Source organism: Lepisma saccharinum, chromosome 25, assembly GCF_977018435.1.
Source record: "Lepisma saccharinum chromosome 25, izLepSacc3.1, whole genome shotgun sequence".
In the NCBI taxonomy this organism is placed as follows: Eukaryota; Metazoa; Arthropoda; class Insecta; order Zygentoma; family Lepismatidae; genus Lepisma; species Lepisma saccharinum.
Window position 1 is genome coordinate 30,165,005 of NC_139253.1, and position 15,200 is coordinate 30,180,204.

The 15,200-nt window shown below is 35.9% G+C and overlaps 1 protein-coding gene across 1 annotated transcript in view; it reads right to left on the reverse strand.

Annotated features, from left to right (window-relative positions):
- tei (irregular chiasm C-roughest protein teiresias) overlaps positions 1-15,200 on the reverse strand; it is a 703,385-nt gene that overhangs the window by 122,177 nt on the left and 566,008 nt on the right. Inside the window, exon 5 of the mRNA XM_083111536.1 lies at positions 11,355-11,501. Coding sequence (XP_082967662.1) covers positions 11,355-11,501 — 147 coding nt within the window. The remainder of the gene's footprint in view (positions 1-11,354; positions 11,502-15,200) is intronic.

The window sequence follows — 15,200 nt, forward strand, 5'->3', positions numbered from 1 at the left end:
CATGTATCTAAGGTATGTGATAAAGCCACTAATACTGAAACAGAGTCATCTGGCTCAGACGAAAAGTTATTTGATTCTACCAATGACCGTAGAGGAACACCATTTGGTCATCGCCAGGATTATGTAAAAGGTGATTCTTGTTTGCATCATAATAAGTACATAAATAAGAGTGATGTAAATGGTCCTTCTCAAAGTGCAACTTTTGCGACTAGTACTCAATATGACAACTCTTTAGCGCACCGACAATCTTTCATAAAGCCACAAGAATTGTGCAAGTTTCCACAGTTTGATGGAATCTCGATGGACAGTATGCCATCGGAATTTTTGGAGAAAGTTGAGGAAATGATGGATATTTACAATATCATGGAAAAGGATTACATGCAATATATACCTAAGTTACTCAAAGACTGTGCAAAAAGTTGGTACACTCAGAATAAATCTTCCTTCAATACTTACCATGATTTTAAAAAGGCCTTTCTGTCTCACTATGAGAATTCTAGGTGGAAGAGTGTTACATTGACTAGGATACTGAATACTCAATTTTCTAGAGCTGCACATGGTAACTTACAGAAATTTGTAAACAAGAATTATAAATTGCTCAAATCCATCCAGCCTCATGCGGAGGAAGCACACTTGATTGCACAAGTGGCTACGCTCTTGCCATTTAAGATCAGAGAGCACTTTGTGGTAAATAATGTTGAGACATTGCAAAGAGCATTGCAAGCCATAGAGAATTTTGAATCGCTTAGAGACATCCCACTTAGGATGAGCAATTCAGAATATGGTGTGAAAAATCGAAACTTTGAAGCTAAAGTAGCTCAAGTGGCTGTGGAACAAGCATCTAGTGCAGATAAAGAGAATACATACTCTCGCAAATCAAATAACACAAGAACTAATTTTCATAGGAACTATGACAAAACAAACCTTGGGGTTAAGAGCTACAATTGCGGAACAGATAAGATTCCCACAGTAGCGAATGGTGTTGTTTCACAAGCGGAAAACTGATGAGGACTCATGTTGGGGGAGGTAACGTGGGTGCTAATAATGTATTAAAGCCTCCAAATAAGAATAGATTTTCCTATAATAGAAACACAATGGAAACAGACATTCTAACTCCTATACTTGACAATACTCAATTAGTGGAAGATAGCATGATGCTCAGACTTTCACAAAATATCTTAGGTGAACCTGTGAAGGTGGAAAAGGATGGTACAAGGCACATTGGATTATGTGTTTCCGGTCAAACAATAGATCAGATAAGACAAAGAGTGGAATCTTATAATAAGTTATCAGACCAGGTAATGTTAATGATTGGCACAAATGATCTACTGAAACGGAGAAATGACGATGATATCAAACAAAGCTTTAACAGACTGATACAGGTCATGAAAAATAAGACAAGGAATATAATTGTACTTACCTTACCACCAATTCCGAAAGTTATGCATTCTAGAGGGGATCCAGAATGGGTCAGATGGCAAAGGTACAATTCTCACCTGTTATCTCTTCAAGATGAGGATAGGGTCAAAGTGCTAAATATTGCTCCTCTTTGATGATGATGACAAGATAAATGAATCTCTGTATGAACAGTACATTGGTCCTCGTGTACAAAATCGTCTGGATATGATTCATTGGAATCATGCGGGCATGTGCAAGTTGTTGCAATTTTTATATAGTATGAGTGTCATCCGAAATATGCAGTTGCCTGTCAAAAGTATGCATAATACTTTTAAAACTGAAGTGTCACTTCATGCAACTGAGCTAGGTGACAAAGAGCGCAACAAGATTGGACACTTAAATCAGGGAAGATCTCATGTTCCTGAAAATCAAAAAAACTTGTCAATTCCCTTTGCCTTGAGGCAGGTGACAGAGGGTATGCTATAAACCCTGCCATAGCAGTTGTTAATGTTGGGAATTGGGAAAAAGGATTAGAAACTGAAGATCAAAATTACATGAAAGAAAATTACAGGCCCGTCAATAATGTTCCTAATGGTTCGAATACTGCAAAAATTTGGGTTAATATACTAGATCATAAACATTTGGCTCTATGTGATAGTGGAGCAGAAATTAGTTTGCTCTCCTATCAGGTGTGGAAAAATATCTCTTCTACAGCCAGTAGGCCAAGATTATTGAGTACTAAAAACATTAGACTAGTGGATTTTACAGGCTCTAAAAAGAACAAAGTTTTAGGTTTAACTAGGCTTATGATTGTTATCGGTTTGCAAAGTTTGTTGGTACAATTTTTAGTGGTTCAGAATCTGCAGGTGGATATGATCTTGGGCTTAGATGTTCTATATGCATTGTAAGGTACCTTAGATTTCTCTAAGAAGGCACTTGTATGTGATAATGATAAATATGATGTACTTGCCCGTTTCGTTCCATTGGAAAATACTGTAGAAGTGGATCATTATTATGAATGTTCTTTTGTGTCAAGTTCTGAGGGTAATAAGGTGGGTGATGAAACAATATTAAAAATTTCTGGTCAGTTGGATCAAACTGAGATGTTGTCGGTAGTTGAAAAACAGAAATTTTTAAATATATTGTATAAATATAAAAAATTGTTTTCCATTAAACCAGGTTTATGTAAAAATTATGTGCACACAATGGAACTGGATACAGACAAACCCGTGGTAGGTCGAAACTATCCTATTCCATTTGCATACCGGGACGAAGTTAGAGAACAGATCAACACCATGTTGGAATGGGACGTGATTGAATTGTCTAACTCTGAATACTTATCCCCTCTATTGGTTGTACCTAAGCCAGGTGGAGGGATAAGAATGTGTGTTGATCTAAAAGGGATAAATAAGCATGTAAAGTTGATGCAAATTCATCCCGTAAAAATAGATGAGTTATTAGTACAGTTTCAAGGTTGTAATTATTTCTCATCTATAGATTTAGGTAATGCCTTTTGGCAAATTGCTTTGGATAAACAAAGTAGAAAATACACAGCATTTTCATTCGAAGGCGTGTTATATCACTTTAAACGTGTTGTATTTGGATCAGTGAATGGCACCGCTGTCTTTGTAGATGCAATGAATAGAGTTTTGACTGATTGTAAGGATTTTGTAGTGGTGTATGTGGATGATATCATTATAAGATCCAAAGACTTTGATTCTCATCTGACACATGTTGAAAGTGTATTTAATTGTCTACTGAAAGCAGGCATGACCCTTAAAATAGAGAAATGTAAATTTTGCTGCAGGGAGATAAAGTTTTTGGGTCACATCATTACCCCAGAAGGGTATCATAAAGATCCAGTTTTTGTCAAGTCTATAATAGAGTTACCGGAACCTAGCTCAATTAAACAATTGCAAAATATATTAGGTTCCTTAAATTGGATTAGTAAATACATAAAAAATTATGCAATGTTTGCCCAACCCATGTATGAGCTTCTCAAAGCTAAACAAAAATGGTGTTGGAATAAAGAGGCATCTGAAGCATTTCAGCTTTTGAAGGAAAAAATTGCTGAACAAGTAATGCTTGCATTTCCCGATTTTGAACATAATTTCTTTGTTCAAACTGATGCTTCGATTATTGGAGTAGCGGGTTATTGTTTCCAGATCATAGAAGGAGGGTTCAAGCCTCTTGGATTTGTCAGCAGATTGTTAAAAGATTATGAGAAATCTTATACATCTACTGAAATGGAGGTGTTGGCAATCCTATATACTATAGACAAATTTGCTTCTATACTAAAAGGGAGGCATTTTGTCATTATTACAGATCATAAAGCCCTCACGTGGTTGGAAACTGCCCACACGTGGAATGCTCGTCTCACTCGCTGGTTCATCCAGTTACAGATGTATTCATTTGATGTTCAATATTGCAAAGACAAGGAAAATGTAATCGCTGATTTGCTAAGTCGATCTTTTCCTTGGCAGTTGGACATGCATTATCATGTCAACTACTCCGAGTTGGAATTAATGCTGCAACCTTTGTGTGACTGTAAGGAACTTGCGAATGCACAGAGAAATGATGTCGAATTGAATGAGATCATTTCCTATCTCTCTGGAGATGTTGATACTGATAATTCTCGCTGTAGGAATTGGCGGAAACAGTATTGTCTCAGGGAGAACATATTATGTGTCAGGGATTTTCACCAACCAGAAAAGTTAAGGATATGCTTACCTGCCTCCTTCATGATGAGAATGGTCATTTCGGTGCATCTCGGACAATGGCACAAATATATAGAAATTTCCGATGGAAAAACATGTTTAAAGATATAAAACAATATGTTGCTGATTGCGATACTTGTGTCAGGTCAAAGCCCAATAAACATCCTGCAAAACATTTAGTTAAAATACACCTGACCAGTAAACCTGGAAAAGTCCTTTTTGTGGATTTGCAAGGTCCATTCGTCATGGGTTCTAAGCGGACAGTGTTAGATGCTGCAAGTCGGTACTTGTTGGCTTATCCTATTGTCAACAGTAATGCAAATACAGTCATCAAAAAGCTTATCAATTGTTATTTTGTCCATTTGGGTATTCCTGAAAAATTGATTGCCGACAATGGACCTCAATTCAGATCTCATCAGTTTGCAGATAAAATGAAACACTTAGGCATCATGTTAGTGTTCACTCCTCCATATCATCCGTCCTCCAATATGGTTGAGAGATATCATGCAGAGCTTAACCGCTTAATGAGAGTTTTGTGTCAGGATAGTCATACCCTATGGCCTGAAAAGGTAAATGTTGCCCTTCATTGTTTAAATAATGCAATTTCATCTCAAACAGGTTATGCTCCTATAGAACTGCGATTAAATATGGAACCTAACATGAGCATATTCAATAATATCACTGAAGCTGAAGTAATGTCATGGGATAATAAAATTCACATGGCACATCTAAAAAGTTTTGAGGCCAGAAGTAAGAAAACAAACCAAATCAACCAAAAACAACAAGATAAAGTTTCCATATTAGTTGGTGATTTGTTGTTTGTTAGAAACAGACATAAAGATTTAGAAAATAATCCCATTAAGAAATACTGCTTCTTGTTTGAAGGACCTTATTTGTGTGTTGAGAATCATGATGATTCAACAGTTACATTGTTAGAATGCAACACTGGTAATCCTGTGAGTCAAGTGGCCATTGAACACATCAAAGAGTGGAAGTGTTCTAATGCCAAAAGGTATAAATGGCTAGAAATTTTGCAAAACTGCAACGAGTCACATGAGGAGCTAATAAAGAGATTGTTGCAAGGATGCAATGAAGATGACATACTTGTCGGATCTTCAAAGGAAACAGATATTTCTGTAGTGAATATGTAAGATGAAGTAAGCGTTAAGGGTTGGTTGGTTGGGAGTTTCTTATTGGCTGAGTGTCAAGGGTGGTATATAAGACCTCAGTTCTTTATTTTTTCATTCTTCGTATATTAATTTTGGCATTATGAAATTGCTTATGCTAACATGTTGTTTATTTTGTTGTTTTAAAAGGACAAAAGATACTGTTGCATTTCACAACCATACCCATGAGAGTTGGTTGGTTGAGTTCTTCTCTTAGGCTGTTGGTTAAAGGTGGTACTGTGAGTCACAGTACTTTGTACATAATTTTTTCTTTTGTCGGCCGTTAATGTCAAAATTTTCTCACTTTTCGTGCTTCTTTCCTTGAGTCTGAAACATTAGTTCAGATATGAAGTATTCCTCTGTAGAGTTTGCCTTAAGTTGATCTTCATGATCCGACATTGGTCCTCATTCATATTTCTTGATCCTTAGTTGTGTTGAATGGTGGAAAAATTTAATATAACAAATATTCTTTGTGATTCATGTTATAGGGGATGTTCAGGATATTCCTTGCATGGGGGGGCTTAATTAATAAAATACCAATAACTATTTCTTGTATAATAATTTCTAGTCTTGCCCTGTGTGGGATACCATTTTTGGCTGGATTTTATTCTATTTTGTATTTTGGAGTGCAAAAAATGTATAATATAATGTGATGGCATGTGCATAATAATTTTGAATGTTAAGATTTAGCTTTGGCTTGAAAAATATTTACTAGAGCACAAAGATTCCAAGAGTTGAATCGTAGGCTCAAATACGAATGAACTTGACAAAGAGCAAAGAGATTCACGTGTTGATCCAAGCTTCAGTCAAGTAGTTGTTTCCTTTAAAATGCTAGAATGCATTATGGCTCCAAAATGTGTTCACAAAGGGCAGAATAAGAAATTCGAGTCGTGACGCTGCGAGTTCAGGAACAACAATTATTTATGATTTATAATTTTTGTGCGCACATCATAATTTATACATTTCTTGCATGAATTCATTTGCGATGTAAGAAATCTTATATTCGGAACTCCGTAAATCTGAGGATGTTTGCTTATCGGTGCTGGGACTTAGATTTTTGTCTTGTTAGCTGATGTTGCTAGATGAATGGCTCAATTCCTAATGGGAAATTTAGATCAGAGGTAACTTACTCTACATGTAGAAAATTATTATTAATATATTTTTTGGCTAAATAAAAATTAATATAGAAATTATGCTCCCAGGTTGAGAATGAAGTTCTGAATGGTGCTTCATTGTTTGATAATAAATAATAATGTTATGTAGGTACATTGTTTATGTAAAAATGGTTACTTTACTGGATAATAATTGTTGGTATGTCGAACTTGATGTTTTTTTTGTTTTTCAATATTATTATGTACAAAAAATTCATTATGTGTAGTTGCACTGTATTGGTTCATGATGAACAAGTTCTTGTTATATTGTTGGAAAACAAATATTCCATTACACTCAATTGATTATAATGCTGAACATGAAAACAATTTGTAAATATAGAAGCATTATATTAATTATTATATGTTGAAAGTCTTAGTAGTGCTCAGATCTCTTGTTGTGGGTTCGTCCCTTGTTGAGCGCCAGTATGACAATAAAAATAATACATTGTCATAACTACATTTGAAAATGGTTAGGCTAAGTCCAAAGTTCCACATTTGTGCAATATCTATAATAATTTAGTCATATGATTGCTCAAAATTTTATTCATATAATGCAATTAAGTGTCCGAAATTACTATTTAAACTAATTTCATTAAATATGATGTTTAAAAAAGCCAATTTGTATATCATGACAAAATTATCAAATTGTGCAATATTCTGAATTCATATTCATAACAGTTATATTTGACTGACAATATGAAAAAACAAATATCTTCAATCATATGTGTTCTTTCAGGCAAGCAAGATAAGTTACATTCAAATTTATAATTAAATTTATTGAAATTATGTACATTTGCATTGACATCAAGGTTTATATACAAAGGTCAACTCTTTAAAATTGTTCAATGTCTAATATGATGTCATACTTGGTATTTTGTATCAACATTCAAAAAATGGTAATTGTAATCATTAGATAAGTATATTGTGATATACATAGTAAAATAGCTGTAACAGAGGAAATATGTACATTTACAACACAAACATTCAAGCTGTTAAGCACTTATGGACAAAAATATAAAACAAAAACAATTGAAGATAACACATACTAAAAAATCTGGCTTGAACTAGTTGCTCTAATACTAGTTGTCTGTGACTTTTAAGAAAATCTCAAGATGGATGGAAGATAAGTAAAAATGTGGCTATTGGTGAAGGATGCATATTGGTAAAAATCTGGATATTTTGAAAGATTATACTTTACAAGTTAATCTTTAATAGTTTGTTTAAACTATATAGAGACATTTTGATGATAACAGAAGCTTGAAAATGCTTTTATAATGGAATAATCTGTATAACGAAAAAGGAAAGATTTGGAACTGGTGTAAAGTGCCTAGTTTAATAATTGAGAGCAGGAAATTATTATCTGCTGGCATCTGCATTAACTAGCTAGTAAATGAATATTGCATTATCTAAAATGAGAATCTTATGAGAAATAAGACTAAGTGAGTGAAATATTATCTGCATTTTGGATGTGAATAAGCTAAATGTGAAGTTTTGAAAATTGAAGGAAGCCATCTTGTGGACCTGATTGAGGAATTTGACATGTTGAGTGTGCTCAGATGTAGAACTGAGGCATGCCCAAATATTTAGAGAAGGACTTGCTTTGCCTCGGAAGGAGACAGTAAAGATGTGTTTTCTTCATATAAATGTTCTTTCAAATAATTGCATAATTTGATGCTATTGTAACTTTTGTTGTTTCTAATTTTTTTTATCAATATAATAATTATAAAAATATTTATTATTGTATGAACATAAACACTGTTCATCAGCATATGTAAGCTGGTATTCCTTTTCAACATATATCCGTAGCTTCCTACTGAGCTATTACATTGCTTTGAATTTTTGACAGGTATATACATAAAATGATGTGCCGATCAAGACTTCATATTTAACCGAGGACATTTATCAAAGTAATTGATTAGTGAGATAGTTTAGACTGAATTGTCTTCTCGATATTTAGTCACACTTTCTTCTCTTTTCATCACGTTCCATCGTCATATTTATATAGTGGTCCGGATCTTACTTTAAACTGTAGGTCCAGTCCCGATTAGCCTTACTGTGCATAAAGTGGACTTAAAACACCAACTCAACTCAACTCCTTAACAAACGTTTCGAAGAATCGAAAATTTAAACAAGAACAAGTAAATACATTTTTGTCATTTTGAAGTAAATTATTATGATTATTGTTATTATTTTGGCTATTTTTGGTTCGTATGAATCTGCCTCACACAGTAAGCTTATTTTGTTGAGTCAAGTACAATAACAAACCCTTGCAATAAGTCACTGGAAAGCCATGTGAGGTTGCACATATATGTAAGCATCTATAAATAAATAATAACCCGTGGTTCGACAGCCCTGGAAGGGCCTTGGTCTATCTCCCGACTGCCAGTCTCCCTTCCACAATCCTACCTAGAGGTGTGGAGATCTTTAACCAGTGATGGGGTGATGTGAGGGCAGCACATCGAACTCCCAACCGTTATAGGGGATATCCGTAAACATTAATTATATTCTTTTGGTAAGGAGTCGTTGTCATTTAACAAAATTTATTGATTTATTCCCTCAACATTATTTAAAATGTAGTGCCATACTGAACTTGCCAACTTAACAAAGGCACATTGATTGAGGCATTTTCCTTGTGTTGCAGAGCAGGTTCAGTTTTTGGAGTATTGCAATGTTTTACACAGAATTCGAAGAATTTTGAGAATATTGATGTTTTTTTTTTCAAAGGAACCATCCCCGAATAAATATCTGTGAATGTTTTACAGGTTTCATCGTATTTAAGAAGGTAATTTTCCGGTGCAACTTTCTTCCGCACAACATGTCTTTTGCCACTCAGGCTGAAGAGCCGATTCATAGGTGGAATGACCTTGGCAGAATCAGAAAGGAACTCTTATTGGCACCATGTTGACAACAGATTTAAGATGTCCCGCAACCGACAGAACTGGAAGCGCTCGGATAACGGTGACATACACTTTGGTTGAACACAAAAGAAATGTATTGGTAGGAAATGCAGTGATTTTTTGGCCCGTCCCTTTCTGGGAAGTCGGGGACCTTTCCCTTCATGCAGACCAGGGGCATAAGCAAGCTCACCCCCTCCCACAAAATCTTCTCTTCATCTGGCGCTGGTTGTCGGCCGTGCCGAAATCGCAAATAATATTTAGCTGCAGGTTGCTAGGACTTTCTGGGTTAATTACTTTATGGTTCAGGATCGACATAGGCTTTTCAAATTGCATGAGACAAAATTCTACTGTTTGTCCCTTTTCTGGCGAGGGATGAATGACAAAGATGTCGCGGTTCCTTCAGGTTCCCACACTCAACCCTTGTGCTCATAACCTGCAATGAAGGGAAAGGTCATAATAACATTATAAGCCTTTGTAATGTACTTACTTTACATCCTTCCTTGGTAACTTTCCACTCATTTTTAAGAAACATCTGCTTCATTTTGCCCTACTCTGTTGATTTAGTGGACAATTGAAGACTCTCAGCTAGTTTGAAGTAGTTTGATCCGAGAAGTTGTTTCATAGTTACCTTCTGTAAACGCGAGATTCCGGTAGGATCACGGACTGCTTGAGATCTCGTTTTCATGCATTGCGAGTGAAATTTCGATTGATTTGGTTAATTTTACTTCCCTTTTCTGCCACATTTGGCTAATTGCGAAGATGGGGATGAGTGATGATATGATTAAATTGATCAATGGACTCACAAACACCCACGCTCAGTCCAGGATTCGAACCCGGCACACCTGGAATCGTAGCACGATGTAATAACCACTCCGCCCCGGGGGCGGCGAAGTGAAATTTCGAGTGTGAAGCTGCCAACACGTCTTCCTCTCGTAAAATTGAAGTAGGATCGACTGACCGACCGAATGTCCAACACATTGACTTTATAAATTGGTGTCCGACTACCACACAGGAGCCCGGGTTTGACTCCCAGGGTGGTTGATCTCACATGTGATGAAGAATAAGTCACATTTCATTTATGGAAGGAAACGAGGTATTTATATAGTAGTGTGCATGCTCTAGAAATATAACGTTTCAAAATTCTGCATATTTTGTGATTTTTCTTCATTTAGCCTCCGCCAGGGTTGTCAAAGGTCCATTTGCCCATACGTTATATGCGTTTTATTGGGTTCCGTTGCAGGATCGGAACCTTTCTTCTCGCACAATTTAAATTTTGTCCTAGTAGTGTATTGTTCCATTAAAAAAGGTTACTGGATCGTATTTAAATTGATCCGGAAAATATTCCTGCACCGAATTTTAATTGATCCGGGAAAAAAGGTTCTTGGACAGTCTTTAAATTCAGCCGCAAAACAACGTTCCTGGACCGTATTTAAATTCATACGGAAAAAAGGTTCCTGGACCGAATTGAGGCCTAGAACCCATTTACACTTACTGATTTTCCGGATGGGAAATGAATTTATTTACAATTCCCGGACCATTAACAACCCTGGGATTGTTAAAGATCAGGGAACGCATACATTCTAATTTGTTCTATAGGATTCCGTTATAGGACCTGAACCTTTCTTGTCGCACAATTTAAATTCGTACCAAGTTGCGAATTGTTTCACTTCTATACGGAACTTTGACCCTATTTAAACTGATCCGGAAAAAAATGTTCGTTGACCGCTTTTAAATTCTTCAGGAAATAAGGTTCCTGGACCTAGCATTTATTTTTATTTGTGCTGAGAACTAAAAAAGACATGGTAATTTTTTGACAATTTATTACTAAAAGTCACAGTTCGTCACAGCCTCAGTTTTCCAAAAAGTTTTAATTAAATACTGATACAATAATGGCCATGTAGGCTACAGTAAAACAATCTGTTTCCGTGATTGGGGAATAACAAAATGATTTGTAGCGGACGCAGATACCATACGTGAAAATAATCATTAATAAAAGCAGTAATAGTACAATGTTTTTCTACTTACAGCGGACGTTAAGAAAGTATCCAATAGAAGAGAACTCGCCCAGCAAATGATGCGCTGTGCACTTGTACCAGCCACTGAATTCTCGCTTTATGGCAGTGAAGTTCAGGTAACCGTCCTCTGTTTGGGTAACAGGAGTTGCACCGTCATCTACAAAGAATAATCACACATAATGTTTTAGAGAACAGAAAATTCTTATTAGCTAATTGAAATATTTAGCAGAGTTTGTTTAGCACAGCAACAATAATTAGTCTACTATAACTCGATTTCCAAATAAAAACGCATATAGTGTTATAAAACAGAGAAAATTCGGAATAGTCTACTGAAAATTAGACTTTATTTACAACAATAGTTATAATTAGTCCGTTTTCAATTTTCAAATCTAAATTAAATAAAATTCTGCTATCGTCTACAATCCCATAAATAGGCAAAAATAGAGGTTATTGTAGCTAATGTACAAATAGAATATTTGACTCATTTAGATTTCTAATACGAATTTTGCTTCATCTGCTACAACTACGATTAAGCCAATTAGATTAAATCAATTCATACAATAGCAATACGTCATAAAAATTTTGGTACATAACTTATTTATTTACAATCCAAAGACACATTCTTGTCATTAGATGTTAGTGCAAGTAGTAATCATGTGCTACTAAATATATTCAAAGCATCAAAATAGAATATAACTAGATATAGCGACAAAATTAATTTTGGAACACTTCATTTTGTATTTAGGACTTCATTACTGTTGACGTACATAGCTTAGGGCTCACTAATGATAACATCAAGAACTAACGATAACATGGGTTTGGATGTCTCGCAGCTGACTGTTGTCTCTGAATAATTTCAGCGTGCCGATTCAAAAAATGAAAACCATTTTTACCCACTACGTCTAGTTTTTTTCAGAAAACAGCAATATATTAACTGCCTTAATTTCACAATAAAATGTGTAGTTTTATCATTTCCCCAATACATGTTGGTAAAATATAGGTTTTCTACAATACAAATTCTCCAATTTTGAACTGTAAATGCATATAGAATAGTAAACATTTAATTCGCCTTCTACCTTCACAATACACATTGGCATTAAAATTGTGTGGACTTTGATTACGTAAGTTTTATTTTCGAAATCCCTCATAAAAATTTCATTCACAAAATGTCCAATACTCAATGTTATAATATGGTGGGTTGATTGTACTGAGTGACGTGGAGAAAAAATCCTGACCTAGGGAAAATTTCTGACGTGATGGGATTAAACTTATGTCATTTCCGTGATCAGTACTCAAAATACTTCCAGAATCACCTATTGGTTTGAAAACACCCGAAACTTTTTAAAAAAATTCAGGGCCATGTAATCATGACGAATTTTGACTTCCAGGCCGTAAATCCCAGAAATTTATTTTAAATATATCTCTGACTTGGCAGATCAGTTCCACTATATAGACCGTTTACAGTAGTTTACAGTAACGTTATTTTTCCTTTTATGCTTGTTCCGAACATTCTAAATCTTATTGTATGGCAATTGTTTTTAGCATACCACTGTTCTTTATATTTGTAATGTAGTTCATAAGAATCTCACTGTTTTCTCAAGAGAAAAATATGGACGCTTGTTTGATACAGTGCTAAATTTCTGTTTTGAAGCTGTCCCAATAATAATAATAATATCATTATTACAGATAGAATTTAAAACTAATTTTTCTTTTACAATTTGAGCCATATATTGTAACGAACTTGAGTGTCTAAGGTTTTATATTTGTAAAATGTTAAGATCTTTGAAACGTTCGTTCCTTCAAATAATATCCAGATTATCACAGACAACTATAGTTAGACTGGTAATTGTTGTTGAAACTTGTACATAAAGTGTTCCCCTGTGCATAGCACCACGCCATGAAGGCGTATAGGGGGTGTGGGGGTAACGCCCCACACTTTCTTGATCCGGTCGTGAGTGGGGGTGATGTGATCAGCATCACGCCCCTGACCGCCTTTACCCCCCAGGGTTTCCCCCAGGTACCCATGTTATTCGACGCTGGGTAGGCGCCGGGGCCGCTTCCACCGTTAGAAAAGTTCCCGGATTTGAACCGGCCGGGGATCGAACCCGGGACCTTTAGCATGGTAGTCAGACGCGTTACCGACTGAGCCACCGCGGCCACTTGTACATGTGTTTTGAAATACGTCATAATCTGTTCGTGTTGACGTCACTTTTCCATCTCGGCGGATGAAGTGTATAAATCCGTCTGAACATTTCAACCTGACGACGGACTGAGTGAGTTGAAAAACAGGCGAAGGTAGAGGAATCAACAGGAACATGGTAACGGTGAAAGGAATGCCAGAATAGTGTTATTGGTTTGCATTAATTTCGTTTCTTTCTAGCGATACTCGAAAATAATAATTAAGTACAGAAACTTTCGTGTATTTACGTTTGTCTTGTCCAACGTTAATTCTATATGCATTTGTGTTTAGTTATTGTGATTTGAAATGCTATGGAATTGTTCTTTACGTCTCTTCAGGCAAGGTAAAAATACGTAAGTAAATCTGTACATTGCTTGTAAGTCCGCATACAATCGGAAACATGATTATAAAACTGTGTCTAACTTTGAAACCCATGTTGTGTTTTATTTGTCCCAGCAAGCCCTGATGAGTGATGAAGAGTCTCATGTTCCGGACGCAAGGAGCAGCGCACTAACTGTGTGACTGGAGAACGTTGCAATGATTTATTCAGAAGTGATAATAACAGTCTCTGTATGTAATACATAGTGTTGCGATAAAAACTTGTAAATAAATTCAGCATTATTGATTTTAGGAAAAATCATGATCCTCAATACTCACAAGATGGAGGTTATCTACTACCAGGTGGTTATAATTAAAGTGACGGTGTTCAGAGTGGTACAGCACGGGCTGTAATGAGAGTAGCAGTCTGAAACTTCGTAGATATGCTAATGAAGCAATGCGTTCGCGAATTATGCAAGAAAAAAAATAGTTCCAATTCTCGCCACCAGGGTAAAAAATGGCGCTGTAAGCAGTCAAAACTTGGTATAGTTACAGGAAAAACACTATAAATCGCAGAAAACAATACTCTTTGTAATAAAATATCGCTACAATTTCACTATTCGAATTACATGAACATTACTAAAGGAAAAGGCAACAACCGTCACCAACCACAACCAGGGAGCTCACACAATGGTTAGGCAATGTCACCGACTTTGACGTCAGAGTTACGGAAAATTCCACGTTTTGACTGCTTACAGCGCCATTTTTTACCCTGGTGGCGAGAATTGGAACTTTTTTTGTATAATTCGCGAGCGCATTGCTTCATTATCATATCTACGAAGTTTCAGACTGCTACTCTCATTACAGCCCGTGCTGTACCACTCTGAACACCGTCAGTTTAATTATAACCACCTGGTATATTTAGTTTTTAACTTTCCACGTCGTAGAATGTTCAAGTCCTAATCCCTTGTTGAAAACAGAAGTTCCGTGTCTTCTTTGTTTGCATGAGGCGAGACACGAGTCACAAAACAACCTTCTGTTTGTTTATCTTCAACTTCGCTTCGGTTTTCGTACCGTGAATCATTTCGCTTTTCTTGCCCTTGAGAGCTCTGGTTTGAGGCAGGTCGTGTCGAGACTTTCGCTCTTGCTGTAAGCAACCTTGCAATTGGGAGTCCACACAACGAATAAGCAGCTACATGCTTCCTGGAAGCAAGGTTCGTTTTGAAAACAAGCAGAAACAAATGAAAATATTCAGACTGAAGTACTGGATAATTTTGAAAAAAACGTAGAAACAAACAAAACTTTCACACTCAAGTACCGGAGCGTTCCATTCATTTTGAAAACACGAAGAATCAAATC